This window comes from Cricetulus griseus, chromosome 5 (assembly GCF_003668045.3).
Source record: "Cricetulus griseus strain 17A/GY chromosome 5, alternate assembly CriGri-PICRH-1.0, whole genome shotgun sequence".
Taxonomy (NCBI): Eukaryota; Metazoa; Chordata; class Mammalia; order Rodentia; family Cricetidae; genus Cricetulus; species Cricetulus griseus.
In genome coordinates, this window is record NC_048598.1 from 21,715,514 (window position 1) to 21,737,491 (window position 21,978).

General features: G+C 43.0%; 1 protein-coding gene across 1 annotated transcript; it reads left to right on the forward strand.

Moving 5' to 3' along the window:
- Nucleotides 1-2,756: 2,756 nt before the first annotated feature.
- Sdhc (succinate dehydrogenase complex subunit C) lies at nucleotides 2,757-20,879 on the forward strand. The gene is given in 6 exon segments (NM_001246826.1): nucleotides 2,757-2,788; nucleotides 8,259-8,315; nucleotides 9,350-9,451; nucleotides 13,235-13,296; nucleotides 15,263-15,426; nucleotides 20,143-20,879. Coding segments are annotated over 6 exon segments (510 nt in total). The 5' UTR covers nucleotides 2,757-2,768; the 3' UTR covers nucleotides 20,248-20,879.
- The last annotated feature ends 1,099 nt before the right edge of the window (nucleotides 20,880-21,978 follow it).

Sequence of the window (21,978 nt, forward strand, 5' to 3'; positions counted from 1 at the left end):
TCCACTTAACTTCACTACCTTCCACTTTCTCTCTCTATCCACTACTCTTATCTATACCTTGTTTTGTGGGCTTGCATGTCCTCTCTTTCGATCTCTCTCTCTCCTCTCTCTTGTTCCCCCCCCTTCTCTCTGCCTCCAACTTGTTATGTAGGCAGGGATGACCTTTGAATTTCTGATCCTCCTATTTACAGGTCCTGAGTGCTGGGATTACAGGTGTGCACTACTGTGTCTGGTTTTATGCAGTGCTGAACCTAAAAACCAGGGCCCGTGAATACTAGGCAAGCATTCTACCAGCTGAATTGCATCCCTAGGCTTACTACTTTTTATATTTGTTTCTTTATTGACCTTGTTAAGACTGTAAGCTTCTTCAGGTTGACAGGTCAGTATATTCTTGTGTCTTTGAATCTCCTAGAAGACTTTCACAGATTGGCAAAAAGTCAATTGTACATATAGGTTAAGTAAAACTATTAAAAGGCTTAAGTGATGGGGATGGAGAAATGGCTCAGCAATTAAGAACACTGACTGCTATTGCAGAGCATAGGGGTTGATAGCACCTGCATGGATCACAGGTCTGTAACTCCAGTTCCAGGGGATCTGGCACCCTCTTCTGGCCTCCTGGAGCACAAGTGGTACACAGACATACAAAGCAAGGAAAGCACTCATATACATTCAAACAAACAAACAATCAAACAAAAAACCAGAGGTAAGTTAAAGAGACATTCATTACATTTTATTGCTTTTGTTTTTGAGATACTGTTCATGTAGCCAGGTTACCTGGAACTCAATATGTAGCTAAGGATGTCCTTGAACTACTGATCCTCCTGATTCTACTTCCTAAGTACTAGGATTGCAGGTGTGTCACCAAGCCTGGGTTAGAGGGATCAAGATCCCAAAATTGTATTTACTAGAACAGTTTTCTATTAATTAACCTGTTTACTGAACTTTTAAAAGCTGTTTTGTTGTTGTTGTTTTGCTTTTCCTGTTTACTAAATGTTTAGAAGCTGGAGTTTTGTTTGTTTTCCTTTTCCTGTCTCTGGAGGCTGGCTTCGAACTCACATTCTTCTTACTTTAGCCTCCTAAATGCTGGGACTACAGGCACCGCCACCACTCCCAGCATGCAACTTATTTTTTGAGGTATCCGGCATTAAATTGTGTTGCAGCCATCTTGAAGGTCAAGAAACGCAGCAAAAGAGATTCTTGCGCTGGGTGTTGGGGTCTCACGCCTTTAATCCCAACACTTGGGAGGCAGGGGCAGACAGATCTGTGAGTTCGATTCTACAGAGCAAGTGCCAGGACAGGCTCCAAAGCAATACGGAGAAACCCTGTCTCGAAAAAACCAAAGGAAGAGAGAGAGAGAGAGAGAGAGAGAGAGAGAGAGAGAGAGAGAGAGAGAGAGAGAGAGAGAGAGAGAGAGAGAGAGAGAGAGAGAGAGAGAGAGGAGGAGAGAGAGGAGAGAGATTCTTGCACAAAATAGAAGGTTGGATGAAAGAACTTCTAAGGTCCCTTCCAGTCCCTAAAGTCTACGAAAGTACTTTCTTTGTCAAACGTTACAGAAATAATACTATTCATTTGATGCAGGGGGAAAGCGAATTTGTGCTATTTTAATCGTGTAAGGGAAAAGGCAGGAGAATGCTAGAGTGCTAAATATAAATGGGATCTGAATATTAATACAACCAAAGAGATTTATAATAGAATAAGTTGCACTGCCCCCCCCGCCCCCCCTTTATTCTTCTCCCTCTGCCCCGCCACCCCACAGCTCCCAGGGTCAGGAACTTCGGCATTCTGTTTCATTCCTTTCTCACTTGCTCACTTTCTTTCCTCAGCTGAGAGAGCTCTGCAACTGATTTCTGAACTTGGATTCCTCAAAATCATTTATATACAGCATATATAAATCAAAGTGGGTTCTCCACGCCCCAGGTTCTTGTGGCTGTGGGTGTCACCCACATATCGCTGAAAAAGAAACAAGGGAGCGTTGTCTTTGGCCAGTGGGAGTTTGGTTCATGCAGCGGCAGCTCAAGCCCTGGAATTGCCAGGCCTAATGGGGGTGGTCAGAAGAGGGTCCCTGACCTTGAAAATAATGGTGTAGAGAAAGAGAAGACATAAAACAAACAAAGACACAAAAATTAAAAAGATAAAAACAAAACAAAATAAAAAAACAAAAAAAAAAGAGAGAGAAAATACTGTTGTAATCTGACAGCCCCACCCCACACTCCCTACTGTCCAAACTGGGGTTCAGTGTGCTTATCTCGCTGGGGACATAGCTTGAAAATACAGTGCTTGCCCAACATCTCTTTAGGGCCCAAGAACCTAGAGGAAGCCCAAAGTAGCCTTTTCCTTGAGGGCCTCGGTCAGCTAACTCGGAGATTTTTGGACTTGGAAAGGAAGGGGTTGAAGGGAGCTGCCGAAGTCCTCGGTGACTACACCGGGGGAGGCCGCTGTCTCCGGGGGAGAGCGGGCGGTGCAAAATAAAACCCGCGGCGGGTAAATGCACGAGCCAGAATCACGCGGGGCGACTTAGCCAAAACTTTGACAAACGACGCTAGAAACTAGCGCGAGAGAGGAAAACCAGAGAAAAATCACCATCCACAAAGGGCCGAACCGCAAAACCCAGGGGAGGTTCCAGCCTGGAGCGGGGAGAGGGGGACAGACAAAAAAAAAAAAAAAAAAAAAAAACCTTAACTCGTCACGTGACAGCCCTGTCCGTTGCTCCGCTAAAGGGAGGGGGGCGGGAGGGCTGTACGTCATTTCCGTCCAGGCCGGAACTCAAGATGGCTGCGCTCTTGCTGAGGTGACTTTAGCCTGGGGCTGGGAGTCCGTGCCCCGCCATCCTTGGAGGATCTGAAGTGGTCCCTCGGGGTGGTGACAGCGGCGTGGGCGCGCGGGGACAGGGGAAAGAGCCGCGGGCGTGCAGGCCGCGCCGCAGGGATCCTAGGCCTCCCCATCCCCGGGCTCGGAAGGGCTTAGAGGTCACTCTGTGTGGACGAGTGGCCCGGCTGTCACCCTTTCTGCTTCGCCCACGTCTAAAGCCTCTTCCCAAATTGCTCGTGTCGTCCCACCCAGGTCGGAGCCTCCAGAAACTCACTCCGAGATCAGTTGTCTCCTAGGCCTACGGTGTGGCGGAGGGCGGGGCTCCTAACCCCTGGCAGTTAGTTCTGTTGCTGCCACGCGTCGGGACTGTGGCTTCCAAATGCATCCCCCCACCCCATGCCAGGGTTAGCAGTAGCGGCCGAGTGGGTCTCTGCTGCTGCCCAGAAAATCCACTTTGATTTGTTTTCTGTTTTGGTTTAGCGTTGTGATGGGGTGGGTATCCCGCCTTTTCCAACAGCCAATTTCCTGGCCAGAGAAATAGCCCAGATTTTCTTTTGTTCTGAATTCTTCACTCTTTAGGTATCATTCCCAGAACCTTAATAGTTAGTTGTAAGGGCTGGTGCCCTTCGACACTTACGGTACAAATCCCAACACAGTTTTGTGCCTGTCCTATTTTTGGAAATCATTTGTTATGGAAAGTTAGCTTCAGTGCTGTTGAAAATTCCAGTCCCAGATTCTCCCAAATGTGTTTTCATTTCTCTTTCCACTTCAGTCATGCAGTATAAAAATAGAAAGATTCTGTTTAGTTTTTCTTTGTTACAAAGTGAGTCTTTGGGAGCTCGGATCAGTTATCTTTATCCTTCATTTTCATCTTGCTGTGCATTTTCATAGGCATCTTTTCTCTGAGATGGGACAGGTCCGGGTTATCCAGACCTGCATCCTTCATTGCATATGGTCATAATTACTTGACCATAATTGAATGCTTGCAGATTCTTTGATGTAATACATGTTAATGAATGTTAGGGCCTGTTGGGTGGATTACTAACATTTATCATGAAATAATCATATTGGTTCCAAACATTTCATTTTAGAAGTTTCAGGATTAGTGTTTAGAGTCTTCATCTTTGGGTTCTTCCTGGATTCAACCAGTCTCAGATTGAAAATATTTAAAAAGCAAATTACAAAAAGCAGTTTTGAGGTTGTTACCTGATGAGTATTATACTGAGTCCATGTGAGTGAAACTGTAGATATACCCTGCTGTAGCCTTCTGCCATTCAGATATTCCTTCTCAGTCCAGCACTTATTGTTTGCTTCACCTTTTATTCCCTTGTAGGCATGTGGTTAGCGGTATCTGAACTCCCATTGGTTATATCTATAAGTAACTTTTTCTCATTGGTTGTATTTGGACTGCACATAGGGCACACCCCCTTCCTTAATCATATGGTATAACATATATGGAACATATAAATTATATTGGGCATCAAAGTAATACAGGAATTATTGGAAGTAAAGGACAGTGCATAGGACATATGTAAATACCACACCGTTTCATATAAATGACTTAATCATCTGCTTGTGGAGGCTCACACCATAGTCTCAGCACTTAGGAGACTGAGACAGGAAGGATTGCTGTAAGATTGAAGCCAGCCTGAGCTATAGAGTGAGTTCCAGGCCAGCCTGGGACACAGAGTAAGATCCTGTCTCAAAACAAAACGCTTCTAGCTATACCCTTTTACACTTTTTTTTTTTCACTTTTCTTTATTGTGATTGGGTATGTATGTGCCATGGCTTGTGTGTAGAGGTCAGAAGACAATTGTGAATCCTGAGGGTCCAACTAAGGCTGTCAGGCTTAGTGACAAGTGCATTCGCTCTCTGAACCATCTCACTGGCTCCTAGCTGTAATATTTTAAACTCCATTCCCATCATGGAAACTCTTTTCAGACTTTCTGGTTTCACATGAAAGACCAGGATAGATATCTTCTTTCATATTTCAAATAAGGTTGTGGAATTTATACAGCTTGTTTCTGTAGGGGCCTTGTGTAAAGCTTACATTGGTATTTGGGAAACAATAGCACTAGACAGAACTTGCGATAGATTCCAACCCACATCTGCAAACTCTTGCTGGGTAGCTGAGTGACTGGGCCTAGCTTGGTGTGAGGAATGTGTGCCCTGCAACTTCAGAGACAATTCAGTTGATTTAAAGGGATTTGTTCCCACTTCTTTCTAAGAGCCCTGGGTACACAATGTCTGCATTCACCTCTTGCCTCTGAAGGGAAGAGAGAGACGTGAACAACGGTTGGTTGGGTTTTTTCCCTTCGAATAATGGGCCCTTCTGAGACTCTGTTGTACATCGTCAGGCTCTTGAAAGGATTGTGGGTCTAGAATCAGTGATGTAATGGACATCATGAACCCATTTAGAAGACGGTTGGATCTTTTTGTTTGCTTGTTTGATTTTTTGAGTCAGGGTTTCTCTGGGTAACAGCCCAGGCTGTGGTGGAACTCTGTGTGTATACCAGGCTGGCCTCAAACTACAGAAATCTGACTGCCTCTTCATCCTGAGCACTGGGATTAAAGATGTGCACCACCACCCAGCTCAGATTGTTGGATCTTAATGAGCTCTTATATCTCCACAATGCCTTACACAAAGTGAATAACTAGTTACATAGAATTAACATAGGGAAATGTTTGGACTTCCAGAACTTCATTGTGGTCACCCCCTTAAATGCTTTGGAAGTGTTGGCTGGAATTAAGAGATTAAAGGATCTGTTGTTGAATGTTTTTCCTTTCTCATTTTCCATTTTGGCTTTTTGGACAAGGTCTTAATATATCCCTGGCTGGCCTAGAAATGGCTGTTTAGACCAGGCTGGCCTTGAATTTACAGCACTCTTCTTGTATGTCTTCCTGAATGCTGGGATTACATGATTACAAGCCTGATTTCCTGAATTTGATCCCAGGATCTACATGTTAGAAGGAGAGAACCAACTCTTAGCAAATTTTCTGATTCCCACATGTGTGTTGTGGCATGCACCATCCATCACACACAAAATAAATAAAATGTAATTAAAAAATTTTAATTTTATATATTTTATGTGTATTGCTGTTTTGCCTGCATGTGTGTCCATGTACCATGTGCATGCTTGGTACCTTCAGAGTCCAGAAAAGGGCACTGGGTTTTCTGGAACTGAACTATAGATGGTTGTGCATACAGTGCCGGTACTGTAAACCGTGGTCCTCTAGAACAACAGCCAGTGCTCTTAACTGCTGAGCCATCTCTCCAGCCTATGTAATTGTTTTAAGTAGCAACTTTTAGGTAGAAAACATAATTATTTTTTGTAAATACTTTTTTGTGGGAATGGTAAAGAATATTTGCTTACTCATGTTTTTATACTATTATATGAAAGGCTTTGTGACTTAAGTTTATCTTTGCTATCTCGAAGTTAATGGTAGGTCTTTAATTTTTTTGGGGGGGAGGTATTTTGAGACAGGGTTTCTCTGTGGCTTTGGAGGCTGTGCTGATACTAGCTCTTGTAGACCAGGCTGGTCTTAAACTCCTAGAGATCCACCTGCCTCTGCCTCCCCAGTGCTGGGACTAAAGTGTGTGCCACCACCACCTGGCTAGATTTTTAATTTTTTGTTTTTGTTTGTTTGTTTGTTTTTCGAGACAGGGTTTCTCTGTGTAGTTTTGGAGCCCATCCTGGCACTAGCTCTGGAGACCAGGCTGGCCTGGAACTCACAGGGATCCGCCTGCCTCTGCTTCCCAAGTGCTGGGATTAAAGGTGTGCGCCATCAACGCCTGGCTAGATTTTTAATTTTTAAAAATTAATTATTAATATTATTGCATGGTGTGTGTGTGTGTGTGTGTGTGTGTGTGTGTCAGTCAAAGAACTTTGAACAGTTGGTTTTCTTCTTCCACCTTTAAGTGGGTTTTGTGGGATTGAACTCGGGTTGTCAGGGTTATGTTATCCACTGAGCCATCTCCCCAGCTCCAGATGGTTTTTGGAGCTCGGGAATTTTTGAAATGACCTAGTTTAGTATTAGGAAGGTCCATCCTCAAATCCCTTGTTCTTCAAAAATTAATTCATCCGTTTGGAGCAGGTCTCTGCCATACATAAACTGTGTGCTTCCCGACATCTCTTACTCTGGCTTGTTTTGTTTTTGCAATGCTTGGGGATTAAACCCAAAACCTCATCCTGTGAATGTTAGGCAAGCACTGTACCGCTGAGCTATTAAAGTCGTCCCCCCCCCCCCCATTAAACTCCTGTGTTTTATTTAACCACCTCCTTTAAGACCTAGCTTTAAGACAACATCCTGAAGATTAACGTGGAATCCTAGCACTTGGGAGGTAGAAACACCTTAGCTACATAGTAAGTTTGAGGCCAGCCTAAACTACTTAAGACCCTGTCTCAAAAAAACACACAACAGATTTGTTTCTGTATAATATTATTGGATCTCATTCTTTTTTATTTTTTAAAGATTTGTTTATTTATCATGTATACAGTGTTATGACTGCATGTATGCCTACAGAACTAGATCTCATTATAGATGCTTTTGAGGCTAATGTGGTTGCTGGAAATTGAACTCAGGACCTCTGGAGGAGCAGCCAGTGCTCTTAACCTCTGAGCCATCTCTCCAGCCCAGATTGGCTCTCATTCTTTCACCTAGTATTTGTGTTCATTTAAGACTTCATTTTGTAATGTTTCTGATTATTCTTAGAGTTATAGTTTTATTATTATTAAGAGAGGATCTTGTAGCATATGCTGGCCTGAAAATTGCTGCCCTCCTGTTTCAGTAGTATAACTGCTGGAATTATAATCTTATTACCATGCCCTTCTGAGTTATAGTCTGTCTGTCCTTCCTCCTTCCTTCCCTTCCCTCTCTCCTTCTCCCTCTCTCCCTCCCTCCCTTCCGTTTTGAAACAGGGTCTTGTGTAACCCAGACTGGCCTCACACTCAGTATGTAGCTGAGGCTGTTCTTGAATTTCTAACCTTTCTGCCTCTGCACTAAGTGCTAGGATGACAAGTGTGCTTACCATGCCCCTCTTCAAGTTGTAGTTTTTCAGCTAGAAACTAGGGACACTATACTTATCTTCTTTAATGGTTTTGATGCTGGAGATTGAACCCAGGACCCAATGTGTGTTAAGCATACATTCTACACTGAATTATACCCTCATCGCTCATTTAATTTTCAGTCTGTCTTTCCACATCTAATATAATACAAAGGAGCCAGGCATGGTAGCACATCCCTTTAATCCCAGCACTCTGGACACAGAGGCAGGTAGATCTCTGAGTTTGAGGCCAGCCTGGTCTGTGGATCAAGGTCCAGCGCAGCCAGGGCACTCAGAGAAACCTTGTCTCACAAGATAGAAATATATAAATAATAATAATAATGTAGGTGGGGAAGTTGATAGGCTGGGGTTGGTCTCTAAATTTGTATTCTTGAATCTCTTGTAGACACGTTGGCCGTCATTGCCTCCGAGCCCACCTTAATTCTCAGATCTGTCTCAGAAAGTAAGTTTTGAAGCCTGTTGCGGAATATTCCTTTACACTGTGTGAAGATGGGTCATTGTGATTGGTGTAATAAAAAGCTAAGTGGCCAATAGCTACACAGCATTTGTAGCAGGGACTCCTGGGAGAAAGAGCTCTGGGAGGAAAGGCAGAGCTTCCAGCCAGATGTTGAGAAAGCAGGATGGGCAGTCCAGAGTGAAGGCAACTGAGCCACATAAAAACACAGATTAAAAGAGATGGGTTATGTGTTACAGGTGTTCTGCCTGCATTTTTGTCTGTGTACTACATTTATTCAGTGCCAAGGAAGCCAATTGGATTGCCTGAGACTGGAGTTAATTACTGTTTGAGCCACCATGTGGGTACTTCTGAGCCATTTCTACACCCTTTTTTTTTTTTTTTTTTTTTTTTTGGTTTTTCAAGACAGGGTTTCTCTGTATTGCTTTGGAGGCTGTCCTGGAACTTACTCTGTAGACCAGGCTGGCCTTGAACTCACAGAAATCCGCCTGCCTCTGCCTCCTGAGTGCTGGGATTAAAGGTGTGCACCACCAATGCTCGGCTCCTTATCCTTTTTTAATTTTTTAAAATATATTTTACTTATTAATGTGTGTGTGGTGGGATTCAGGGATATGTAGGTGACAGAAGATATCTTGTGGGAGTGGTTTTTCTCCTCCTGCCACGTGGTCCAGAGAGACCAAGTTCAGCTCATCAGATTTGTCAGCCAGTAACTTTCCTCACTGAGCAATCCTCCTGCTCTCGCCATACCTTTCTTTAAAAAGACATTTAGGGGCTAGATGGGTGGCACTGTGTAAGAGCCATGTCCTGCTCTTGCAGGGGACCCAAATCAGTTGCTAGCACCCATATTGGGTAGCTAACCCTGCCTATAACTCTAGCCCTGTGGGATCCAACATCCTCTTCAGGCCTCCTCAGGCATCTGCATTAATATACACATAACTAAAAATAAAATGAAACTTTAAAAATACTTTTTGCTGTGTAAAATATGTACTTTAGTCCTTTTTGAATCTCTTGTTTTACTTTAGTGCTGTTCCTTTGGGAACCACAGCCAAGGAAGAGATGGAGCGGTTCTGGAATAAGAACACGAGTTCAAAACGTCCTGTTTCTCCCCACCTCACTATCTACAGGTGAGGCCCTGGAGCCAGATGGTCTAGAGTTAGCCTTATTTTATTTTTCTAAATCTTGAATACAGTGCATGGGAGCAGTGGGCTGGGTAGTAATGGCAGTGCTGTCTACATTAGCATGCAGCTCCTGATCTGTGGGTTGCCAGTGGGAGAGTCTTGGAAAAGTCTGCAACAAGTAAAAGATTTCTGAATGCACAGCTGCCAAAGAGAAAATTCAAAAGTGTAACAAAAGCAGACAGGCCATGAGTCTGAGGTGTTTCTGCGATTCCTGCCTGGTTCTGAGCACACAGCGCACACTTTGTACTGTGTGTTGCTATCACACCACACAACACTCAATGCTGTCTACAACACCTCTGCTCAGATTTGAGGCTGTGATGCTTTGTTTTGTAATTGTAGTGTTTTTATTACACACAGAGTTTTCTGCTCTTAGAGAAGCCTAAGGGTTTAATTATGGGAAACAGTGACTTTTAATACTTTTCTGTTGTGATTCCTCAGCAGTTAAGTATCAATATCTCTAGCATTGGAATGTATTAGGCTAGAATGTTTGGTCTTAAAAATTGCTGTTTGAAGACGGAACATGGTGGCACATGCCTTTAATCCCAGCACTCGGAGGCAGAGGGAGGCAGATCTCTGTGAGTTTGAGGTCAGCCTGGTCTACAAAGTTAGTTCCAGGACAGCCAGGGCTATTCCACAGAGAAATCCTGTCTCAAACAACAGAAACAAAACCAACCAAAAATTGCTGTTTGAGGCTGATCAAGGTGGTACAGTTGGGGTGTTGAGACAGGAGGATCGGGAGTTTAACCCCATCCTCAGTTATGTAGCCAATACACGGCCAGCCTGAGCTATAAAAAAACACACACACACAAATTCATACTTTTGTACTTCTGTTAGAAATGTGACTTGTTCCATTCAGCTGAAGTTATCAGGCTGAGAAGATGGATCAGTAGGTTGAGGTTCTTGCGGCTAAGCCTAACGACCTAGTTTGATCCTCTGGTCCCACCCACATGGTAGAAGGAGAGAACTGACTTCCAAAAGTTGTCCTTTGACTTGCATTTTGTGTACCATGGCACAGTAAATTAATAAACTAGATATATTCAAATAAATAAACATGTTAACAGAGGCTGTGTTCTTTTCCTTTGGCTCTAGGGGAAATTTGTTCTTGCAGCTTCTGGCTTCTAGAGGTCACGTACATCTCTTGGCTTCGTGACTACTAATTTAGTTATTTATTGGTATTTTAAATAGGGTCTTATGTAACTCGGGCTGGCTTCAGATTCAGTGTAACTGAGGCTGACCTTGACTGTTTTATCCTGCTGCTTCCCCCTCTAGACAGGTTGAGTGCCACCATACTTACACTTATTTCTTTCTGTGGGGCAAACCTTGCTTTCTTCAAGGGTTCCTATTTTGTACAAAAGTTATACTCTTTTTCAGTCATTGTTTATGTTGATGCTCCAATTGTTCTAGCTGTGGCTATTAAGAGTTCTTCAATATGGCATCAGTATTGGAGTGTTAGATGTGCTCATTGCTACAGGCGCATCATTGACTTTTTGTCCTCTCATCATTGGATAGAACATGATATATATTGTGTTTGAAACCTCCCCCCCCCCCCCGTGTGTGTGTGTGGGGGGGGCTATGGATGGATGTATTTATACATCCAAACATATATACATGTTTGTTCATCTCTTGTTTTCAGAAGTAGAAGTGCTAGCTGATTTTGTTTTTGTCTTCTAAGAGAATTCCTGTGAATCTTTTTAAAAATTAAAAATAAATAAACACTAACTCAGCAAAGCATCTGCCCTCTTTACTTGGGTTCCTGCCAGGGGATACTGGCCATTTTTTTAACCACCTCCACAAATACCACAACCCTTCAGGATTTTTTTCCAGCTCAGATTCCAGAAATAATTTTTATTGTAGAAACTGGACATTGTACCCTACCAGAAGGTTAGTAAATGATCTTAGTATTCTGTAGTGAAATCTTTTTAAAGACAAATGGTAAGAGCTTGTCTCAAAAATGAGAGGGGGAATTGGAAGGGGATGGAGACAATTCCAAATAGGCCTGGTCTTTCTTTACAAGTCATTTGGAAAAAAGTGATGTTAGGTCCATTTATGGAATTTCTCATGAAAAAAAGAAACAGAAGGAAATGTGGAGCTATTTTCTAAATATCAAGGAAAGATGTCTGAAGTAGCTAACATCATACATTTTTTTTCTGTTTGTTTTTTTGTTGTTGTTTTGTTTGTTTGTTTGTTTGTTTGCAGTAGAATCCTATATAGTCCAGACTGACCTTGAAATCTTTTAAGCTTTTTTTCTTTTTCCTGACACAGGGTCTCACTGTGTAGCCCCAGGTTACAAAATTGCTTTCTAGTTGTACAAGCTCTAGTAGGTACCAATATGGGAACCCCAGTGAAAAGAGTTAGAGTAGTATCTATTTCCTCTTCTCCTTTTTTTTTTTTTTTTTTTTTTTTTTTTTTTTTTTTTTTGAGACAGGGTTTCTCTCTGTGTTGTTTAGGAGCCTATCCTGGCACTCGCTCTGGAACTCACAGAGATCCATCCACCTGCCTCTGCCTCCCAAGTGCTGGGATTAAAGGCGTGCGCCATCAACGCCCAGCTGTTTCCTCTTCTCAATGGTAGCAGTGATTTGGTTTTGTAAAATCAAGGGATAACTTTTTTTTTTTTTTTAAGATTTGTTTATTTTTTATGTATACAACATTCTGCTTCCATGTATATCTGCACACCAGAAGAGGGCACCAGATTTCATAAGGGATGGTTGTGAGCCACCATGTGGTTGCTAAGAATTGAACTCAGGACCTCTGGAAGAGCAGTTGGTGCTCTTAACCTCTGAGCCATCTCTCCAGCTCCAAGGGATAACTTTTTAAAAAAGATTTATTTTTATGTGATATGTGTAAGTTTTTTTTGTTTGTGTGTATGTATGCATGCATGCATGTATGTATGTATATACGTATGTATGTATGTATACCACTTGCATGCCCTGTGCCCACGGAGGCCAGAAGAAGGTGCCAGGTTCCCTGGAGCTGGGTTACATGTTAATCTGTGCTGGGAACTAACCTCTGACCTTTGCAAGTGTTCTTAACTGCTGAGCCATTTCCACAGCCACAAGAGATATTGTATGTTTTTACTTACTTCTTTACTTTTTCTTTGTTTTTCAAGACAGGGTTTCTCTGTGTACCTCTGGCTGTCGTGGAACTCACTGTGTAGACCAGGCCGGCCTCTGCCTCAAGACCGCTGGAATTAAAGGAGTGCACCACTATATCTGGCTTTTTTTTTATGCTTTTTAAAATAAATAATTTTTCTTGTTCTTTTTTTGCAGTGGATTGAACCCAGGTTCTCGTGTATGATACATAAGCATTCTATCTCTGAGCTGTGTACTTAGTCAAATTTCTTATTTTTAAATTAGAAATAGAAACATGAAAACTAGGTGGAGTTTTCTTGGTTTTTGTTTTTAAGGATTTATTTTGTGTGTATGAATGTTTTGCCTTTGTGCATTTGTATATACCAAATGTGTGCTTGGTTCCTTGGAGGTTAGAATGCTTGACAGGCCCCCAGAACTGGAGTTACAGATGGTTGTGAGCCACCGTTCAGGTATCAGGAACTAAACCAAGTCTTCTGCAAGAGTAATAAGTGCTCTTAACTATTAAGCTATTTCTCCAGCCCCAGATGGTTTTGGTTTTGATTTTGATTTTTGTTTCGTTTTTTAAATTATGTCATCCTAAAAAAAAAACCCAAAAAACAAACAAATTTTAAAAAAATTGTCTTTGTATGTTTCTTTGTAGATGGTCTCTTCCCATGGTAATGTCCATTTGCCACCGTGGCACTGGTGTGGCCTTAAGTGGAGGTACGTATGTGGATTTACACATGTGCACACATGCACACACAGATCTTTGAAGAACTGCTGTTTTTCTGACTTACTTCCTTGCCTCCTTTCTCCCTCAGTAACTTGATTTAGAGTGAATGTAAGTCCCTTTAAGATTGACTGTGTTTTCAAGATAGAGTTTCTCTATGTAGCCCATGAGAGGGTCCTGGAACTCTCTCTGTAGACCAGGCTGGCCTCGAACTCACAGAGATCCACCTGCTTCTGCCTCCTGAGTGCTGGGATTAAAGGCGAGTGCCACCACCAGGCTCCCTTTAAGCTTTTCATTAATTCATTCCTTTAACAATTAATTATGTGTTCCCATGTCCCCATGGTACTCAGTAGTACTTGCTACTCTTGTAGAGGACTGGGGTTGGGTTTGGTCCTCAGCACCGACATGGTGGTCCACACCATCTGTAATGCTAGTTCCAGGGGATCCAGCCCCCTCTTCTGGCTTCTCTAGACAGCAGGCCCACAAATGGTACACATATGCAGTCAAAACCCCATACATATAAATAAAATAAAAATAAATCTTTTAAGAGTAATTAAAAGAAAGCAACAGTAACCAGGTAGCTGTTATCCTGTAGAAAATGCACCAAGAATTCCAAGCTGGTCATGGTGGTGCACGCTTTTAATCCCAGCACTCAAGAGGCAGAGGCGGACGGATCTCTGTTCGAGGCCAACCTGGTCTACAAACTACACTGAGAAACCCTTTCTTGGGGAAAAAAAAGAAATCATATTCTCAGCCCTTTGTACATTGTGAGTACTTTGTTTTGTTGTCTGTATTCCCATGGTGATTAGTGTAACAGTGCTGTACATAAAGATAACAGGGTACTACCAAGCCAAGTTTTGGTGGTCACTTGAACAGTCTTCCCAGGGTTCTTTAGATGTTTTCATTTTTGTTGCATGGTTTTCTAGACAGAAGTGCCTACCACCACCATCACCATTGTTTTATTTTTTGAGGTTTTTTTAAGTCTTTTTTTTTTTTTAAAAAAAAAAAACAGGTTTTGTGTAACCTAAACTAGCCTAAAATTTGATGTATAGCCCAGCATAGTCCTGAGCCTTTTTTTTTTTTTTTTTTTTTTTTTTTAAGATAGGGTCTCATTATATAGCTCTGGCTGTCCTAGAATGTACTTTGTAGACCAGGCTGGCCTTGAACTCACAGAAATCCTCTTGCCTCTGCTTCCTGAGTGCTGGGATCCAAGGCCTGCACCACCACTCCCAGCAGTCCTGAACTTCTAGTCTTCCTCCCTCTCTCTCTCAAGTTCTGGAATTATGGACATACGCTACCATACATATTTTGTTTTGTTAATTTTTTTACATTTATGTGTATGTGGTTTTTTGGTATGCATGCCAAATGTACTGTGTGTGTACCTGGTGCCCGAATTGGCCAGAAGGCGGCATTGGCTCTCATAGAACTGGAGTTACAGATGGTGTTAACAACCACGTGGGTGTTGGAAAATGAACCCAGGTCCTCTGTAAGTGGAGCCAGTACTCTTAATTGTTGAGCCATCTCTCCAGCCTACATGTTTTATAAAATATATTTTTATTCATATTATTTTTAATTATGTGTATATATTTGTAGGGGGTGAGTACAGGCACCCTCGAAGGCTGGAGGTGTTTATTCCCCTGGAGCTGAAGTTACAGGTGGCATGAGTTACTCAGTGTGGTTTTGGGGAACCAAACTCAGGTTCTCTGCAACATCACTATGCACTTGTAATTGCTACGCCATCTCTCCAGTCTCCTATGCATGGCTTTTATGTGATCCTAGTTTCAAACTCAGGGCTTGTATATGTTAGCCAAGTATTTTGGTAGCTGAACTATGTCCCTGGCCTACGTTTTCTCTATTTCAAAGTGGTTTAGAATTGAATCAGGTGTCAAGAGGGGTCACAGAACCTAGTTTAATACATTACGTTACTTGTAATTGATGGGAGGCTTGCTTTTCTCGCAGGGGTCTCTCTTTTTGGCCTGTCGGCACTGCTGCTTCCTGGGAACTTTGAATCTTATTTGATGTTTATCAAGTCCCTGTGTTTGGGGCCAGCATTGATCCACTCAGCTAAGTTTGTGCTTGTCTTCCCTCTCATGTACCACTCGTTGAATGGGATCCGACACTTGGTAAGTTAATTGTGGATTTGTACATTTCCTGGATAAAGGGATTGAGAAGGCTGGGAGGGTCTGCGCCCTTACTTGTAAGGTAGTGTTCCTTCACCTTTTTCTTCCTCCCACGTCCTTTTTGATGCTCGTGTCACTGAACCCAAGGCCTTGCACCTACTATACCTCTAACTTTAGAGCTATTCTTTGTTTGCTTGTTGAGACAGGGCCTCTCACTATGTCACCCTGGCTGTTCTGGAATATGCTCTATAGACCAGAATAGCCTTGAATTTTTGGTATCCTCCTGACTCTGCATCCTAGGAATTGGGTTATAAATGTGAGCACCACACATGGCCCAACCTTGTCTTGCTGTTTTTATTAATCTATTTATTATTCATACAGTGATCGAGGGGCTTGAGCTCGGATTGTAGGCCTTTTCCTGAGCCATCTTGCCAGCCCTCTAGTACTATTCTTAAGGCTGATTGTATTGGATCTTTACTCAAGTCTTTTTGGGGAGAACTGAACAAGGCCCCTCCTGCATTCCTTTATGAGTGTGGGTTAGGCCAGTACTGAAAGGGATCTTTGTGAACTTTCCCACTTTTGAGCGGCATATAATTATTAAAAGACCCCTGAAAGCAGCTCTGGCAACGAAGACATATCTATTAGATAGAGATGAACTGGTGCCTGTGAATTTTTGACAATGGGAATTTAATTGTGAGCTAGATAAGCAGTTACTGCTTTCCGTGTAACACTCTTTTCTACCCTGAGTGACAAGTCTGGATAGACTCAAGTATCCTCACTTGAGATTGTATTAAGCAACTGGAGAGAATGAGAGCAAACACAAGCCAGGTGCCAAGGGTGGTTTTTGTGCTTGTTGTTGTTATGGCTTGTTAGTGTGCTCCTGGGAACTGAACCCGGGCTCTGGTCCATGCTAAGGAAGCACTCTGCTACATAGCTCCATCTCCCATCCTTTGAAAACACTGTTTATCAATTTAAAATTTATTTGTATTTTATCTGTATGGTGTGTTGCCTGTATGTATGTCTGTGCACCAACCATGTGCATGCCTGGGACCCATGGAAACCAGAAGAGAATGTGGTAATGAGCCACCTTGTGGGTGCTGGAAACCACACCTAGATCCTTGAGAGGAGCACATAGTACTCCTAATGCTGAGCTGTCTCTCCAACTCCCTTTTTTTTTTAAAGGTCTCATGTCATGTAGTCAAGATTGACCTCAAACTCACTATTTAGCCAGAATGACCTTAAATTCTTATTCTCCCACCTCTAACTCCAAATTGCCAACTGCTAGGATTATAAGTGAGTGCTACCATGTCTAGTTTATTTGGGCTTTTTGAGACAGGGTCTTATAAAACCTAGGTTGGCTATAAATTTGCTGTGTACCCAAGGCTGGCTTTGAACACACCCAAATTACTGTTATATTTTCAGACGGAGCTTTATTGCCTAGGTTGCCCTGGTCCTCACTCTAACCAGGTGGACCTTGAACTCATCTTCTGCCTGGCAAGTGTGAGCATTTTAAGAGTTCATATTTTGTGATCCCTACTCTTATATCCTTCTCCAGTAAATAGTTAAAATTTATTTTTCCACTCTTCTGTTATTTCTGAACCAAAGCAAAATGTCAGTTGGATGATTTTGCCGTAGTTTGGCCTTTTATAACCTCCATGTCAGAGCCAGCCTCAGAGACAAGTATCTTAATGATTTCAGTCTGGTCCAATAGACAGCTGAATGAAACAACAACCAGAGAGAGAGAGAGAGAGGAGAGAGAGAGAGAGAGAGACTAAATAATCTATTAAATTAAGTGAATTTATCAAGTGTTCCCTAGAGCAGTGTTCAGTTTGATTTGAAGTGGCTTCTGTCCCTGAGGGAGAAAGTGGAGAGGAAAGGCAGTTTTATTGATGGCTTTGACTCCGAAGAACAAAGCTGGGCGGGCGGGGGGGGGGGGGGGGGCGGCGGCTGGAGAGATGGCTCAGCCATTAAAGGCTTGGCTGAAACCAAAGTGCAGTAAAGAAAATCATCTGGAGGCTTCACATCCTGGCTCAGGCGGGGGCTTACTTCTGTCTGTTTTTGTCTTAATATGGAGTTGGACTTTGGGGTCACCTGGCAATCCTAGAACTCAGGCTTTTTGCCCCAGTTCCTACCCACTATGATAATCTCTTTGTTGAGATAAGTGAGCCGCCTAAAGGCTTTAATTAAGCAAGCCCTAAGTTTTTTTTTTTTCTGTTCTCCTTCTTACAAGCTCTGGATGAGGGTCAGGCTTTAATTTGCCACAAGATTGTGTATCATATCAGTTGCCTGGCTGGAAGGTCTACCAGGACAGGGAAATGCTATAGTTATAAAGGAGGAACTGTAGGTCCTTTGACCTACCTTCCAGAGGCTTCTCCTACCACTACTACCCAGCAGGACTCGGTGCCTCTGTGAGCAAAGCCACTCTGTGTGGGATCTGCCCAATGCTTCATGTCATCTAGGTAGAAGCTAGCCAGGCACTGACGTGAGCATATCCTCTCCCCTTGATTTCTTTCTGGGCTTCCTCCAGTATTTCTCTGCAGGGACTCCTGATTGAGTCAGTTTTATGGTCAGACTATAGAGGTTCCTGTGTTAGTATATGTTGAGGCTGCTTTGTGTGCTGAGTTTCAAACCTGAACACTGCTTTTCACCTCAGAGCAGTGTGGTTCTCAACCTTCCTAATGCTTCGACCCTTTAATACAATTCCGTGGTGACCCACAACCATAAAATTGTTTTGTTGCTACTTCATAACTGTAATTTTGCTACTGTTATGGATCATAATGTAAATATCTGATAAGCAGGATACCTGATATTTGACCCCTGTAAAAAGGTCCTTGGGCCCCACCCACCACAGGCTGGGCAGTGGTGGCGAATGCCTTAAGTCCCAGCACTTAGGAGGCAGAGACAGGCAGATTTCTATGAGTTTGAGGCCAGCCTGGTCTACAGAGTGAGTTCCAGGACATCCAGCAGTACACCAAGAAACCTTGGAGGGAGAGAGGGAGGGAGTAGTTCTCACAAGTTGAGAACTACTGCCCTAAGTGTTCACAGCCTGAGAGAGCATGAGAGTCTAGGCTTTGGTTTTGTTTGTTTTCTTTTTGGTGCGGAGGTCCAACTCAAGTTAGACATAATAAAAGGCAAGTGTCTTACCACTAAGATACCCCGTTCTTCGTGGACAACCACTTAGTGCTTAGTGGATTGATACCAACAAAAACAGTTGAAGACTGAAAAGAAGGAATTTAAATGTTCATAAATTTGTACTATATATATGTTTCTACTTGTTCCAATTTAAAGGATATTTTAGTGGGGTCATAGTAAAAAAATAACTTTTGAGAGTCAGGCATGGTTGAAAGTGCCTGTGATCCCAGCTGTTTAGGAACCTGAGGTTGGAGGATGTCGTGAGCCCAGGAATTTGAGTATATCCTGGGTCAATATAGTGAAGTCCTGGATGGGAGAGAATGAAAGAAGAAATTGAAAGTTACGGTCCTGCTGGGAGCAGTGGTTCATGCCTTTAATCCCGTACTCAGGCAGGCAGATTCCTATGAGCTTGAAGCCAATTTGGTTTACCTACAGAATTCCAAGCCAATCAGGGATATATAGGAAATCATGTAAAACAAAACAAAAATACCAAAATAACAACAAAAAACCCACAGGCTGGGCAGTGGTGGCGAATGCCTTAAGTCCCAGCACTTAGGAGGCAGAGACAGGCAGATTTCTATGAGTTTGAGGCCAGCCTGGTCTACAGAGTGAGTTCCAGGACATCCAGCAGTACACCAAGAAACCTTGGAGGGAGAGAGGGAGGGAGGGAGGGGGGGAATTAAAATGAGGAAGATAGATAGCTCAGTTGGTAGAATGCTTGCCTTGAATATACAAAGCCCTGAGTTTGCTCCCCAGCACCAGATAAACTGGGAAATGTAATCCCAACATTGAGAAGGTAGAGGCAGGAGGATCAGTTCAGGGTTTTCCTTGACTAGCCTGGGATCCATGAGACCACCTCTCCACAGAGAAGGAGGGAAGGCATTATCAGTTGTTGATCCCAGAATACATTCGTGAAAGTATTAGCCTTTGAGGACACACTCCCTAAAGAATTCTGTGATTGACTCTACTGGAGATTCTCAGGCTGCGTTAGGGAATTGCTTGAGAAACTTGCAAGTTATGTGTTTACCAAGTTTATGTCAGCACAGAACTTTACCACTTCCACATAATGCCCTCCACTGTGCAGAAATATGTTTGGGCCAGACTTGGGGCATGCCCATAATTCCAGCACTTTAGGAAATTTAAGCAAGACTATCTTGAGTTGCGTTCACCCTGGGTTACATGGTGACTTCTGGGCTAGTCTGGATTATACAAGATTCCGTCTCAAAAAACAAAACTATGTTTTGAAGGACTATCTTTCTGGAAACATTGATCTAAGTGTGCTGTCCCATGGAGGGAGGATGTTTTATCTGTACAGTCTGGAAGCTGTGTATAAAGGCCTTTGGCATTCTGGAGCACATTCACCGTCATATCACTACCACATGAGAGGACTTGATTTTCAGTCACTGGGGGAGTGGTGGTAGGTAGGTACTGTATTGTGACTTTTAGAAGAGTGAAATTGGGTCATAGGGATGTAGTACTTTTCTCTGGAATCCCTTATAAGGGAGATACCTATTCATCAGGAATTACAGGAATGACTGGGGTTCTAATTACTAAAAATAAAAACTTTCCCTCTTTTATTTTCTACAGATATGGGACCTAGGGAAAGGCCTGTCGATCTCCCAGGTCTATCAGTCTGGAGTGGCTGTCTTGATGCTTGCTGTGCTGTCCTCTGTAGGGCTGGCAGCCATGTGAAGAGCTGAAATTCCCATCATCGTCCTATACATTATCACACTGATTTATATTCCCATTTATCACTCTTATCCCCAGTCACCAAGGTTCCCCTGATTTGTTTAGATGCCATGTGCTTCAGATCCCACTGGAGCTCAGTAGAGAGGCTTGAAGACCTGTAGTAGTAGAAAAAGGTCATTTTCCCTGGGCCTGGAGCCCTTACTCCCAATCCACATTTGACTTTGATTTGTGCTGAGGGTCAGCTTTCGACTCCTTCTTGCTGAGACAGTGGAAACAATGGCAGTCCTGTGGCTGCCCTTGGTGCCACTGCCTGTGGGCTGCTGGCTTAAAGGACAGTTCGGTTCATTGGTCAGCTCAGGGCCTTTAGCGCCCACACAGTGTGCCTGAGAGAAGAGAGGTGGAGGGAGGGAATGGCTCTGCCCAGCTAGAGGGAGAGAAAGAGCGAGTTGGATCTGGGGAGCTCATGCTTGGGAAAAGATATAGATGGAGCTTTTGATGGATGAGGAAGATCCAATGTGTTTTCTGTTCTGTTTTTCACTTCTAGTAAAACACACCTTTAATGTCATGTTTTCTAATCTAAATTCTTGTACCATCTTCTTTGGAAATGATTAAAATACTTCTCATTTCATGTTTCATTCTTTGAAATCTGGTGAGGGTTACTAGAAAGGATCTCATTTGTGCCCCTTCCTTTGGTTCTTGGGCATTTACACCTAAAGTATGACTTCCTAGAATGGAAATAGTTTGTCCTACAACTGACCACTGCGGGGGAGGGAGAGAACTTGAGGTAATTACATACAAGTAGTGAAAAGGTTTAGGTACTACAAGGAGGCCTCAGAGAAGAGCAGAGATGGGGCAGCTAAGCATGTTGAGAGGTTTTTTTTGTTTTGGTTTCTTTTTTCTTTAGCCCAGGTTTTACTGTTCTTTAGCCCAGGATGGCCTTGTACTCCTAGAGATCTGCCTGCCTCTGCCTCCCGAGTGTTGGGATTAAATTCATCATTGCCTAGCTCTGTTGAGAGATTTTAAGGTCTTACAAGGTCACTTCCCATCCTGTGGATATCTAGCTTTATACTTCATGGTACAGTTCAGCAGATACTTCATTTAAGGACACCTAGCACCAGTGGAGGTGACAGCTGAGGGCTAACGACCTACAGGCGGGAGGGAGGTTTGGGGGTTAGAGAGTTTTTTAAAGTGGAGCAGGGTTGTGGGATGTCAGAATCCTAGAAAATATATATAATGGGAAAACTTGCTATTTTACCCTATTGGGACTCTGAATCCTTAGCAGGAGTGCTTTGTCTTTGTTGCCAGGTCCTGTACATGTTAACAAGCACTGTACCACTGAACTAGTCCCTTAGCTAGGAGTGCTATTTTGATATTTTTTCCAGCTCTGGAATAGGAGAGTCATCTTGGGACTAGGTATTTGGCTCCATGGTGGTATGCACAAAGCCAATAGTTTAATTCCCAGACCAGGAAAAACACTACTTTAAGAGATCAGTATAAGCAGTGGATTGGAGAATGGCATAGCAATTGAACAGGACAACAGCATGAACTCAGTGATGGCAGTGGGGGTGGGGTGAGGATGAGAAAGGGCCTCACCATGTATCCCTGACTGGCCTAGAACTCTTAACCCAGGTTACCCTCCAGTTGGTGAGATACTGCTTTTGCCCGAGTACATGTTACCACCACTCTCAGCTCTCGGCCATCTCTATTCCTGCTCCCAAGTAGTTGTTGGCCTTA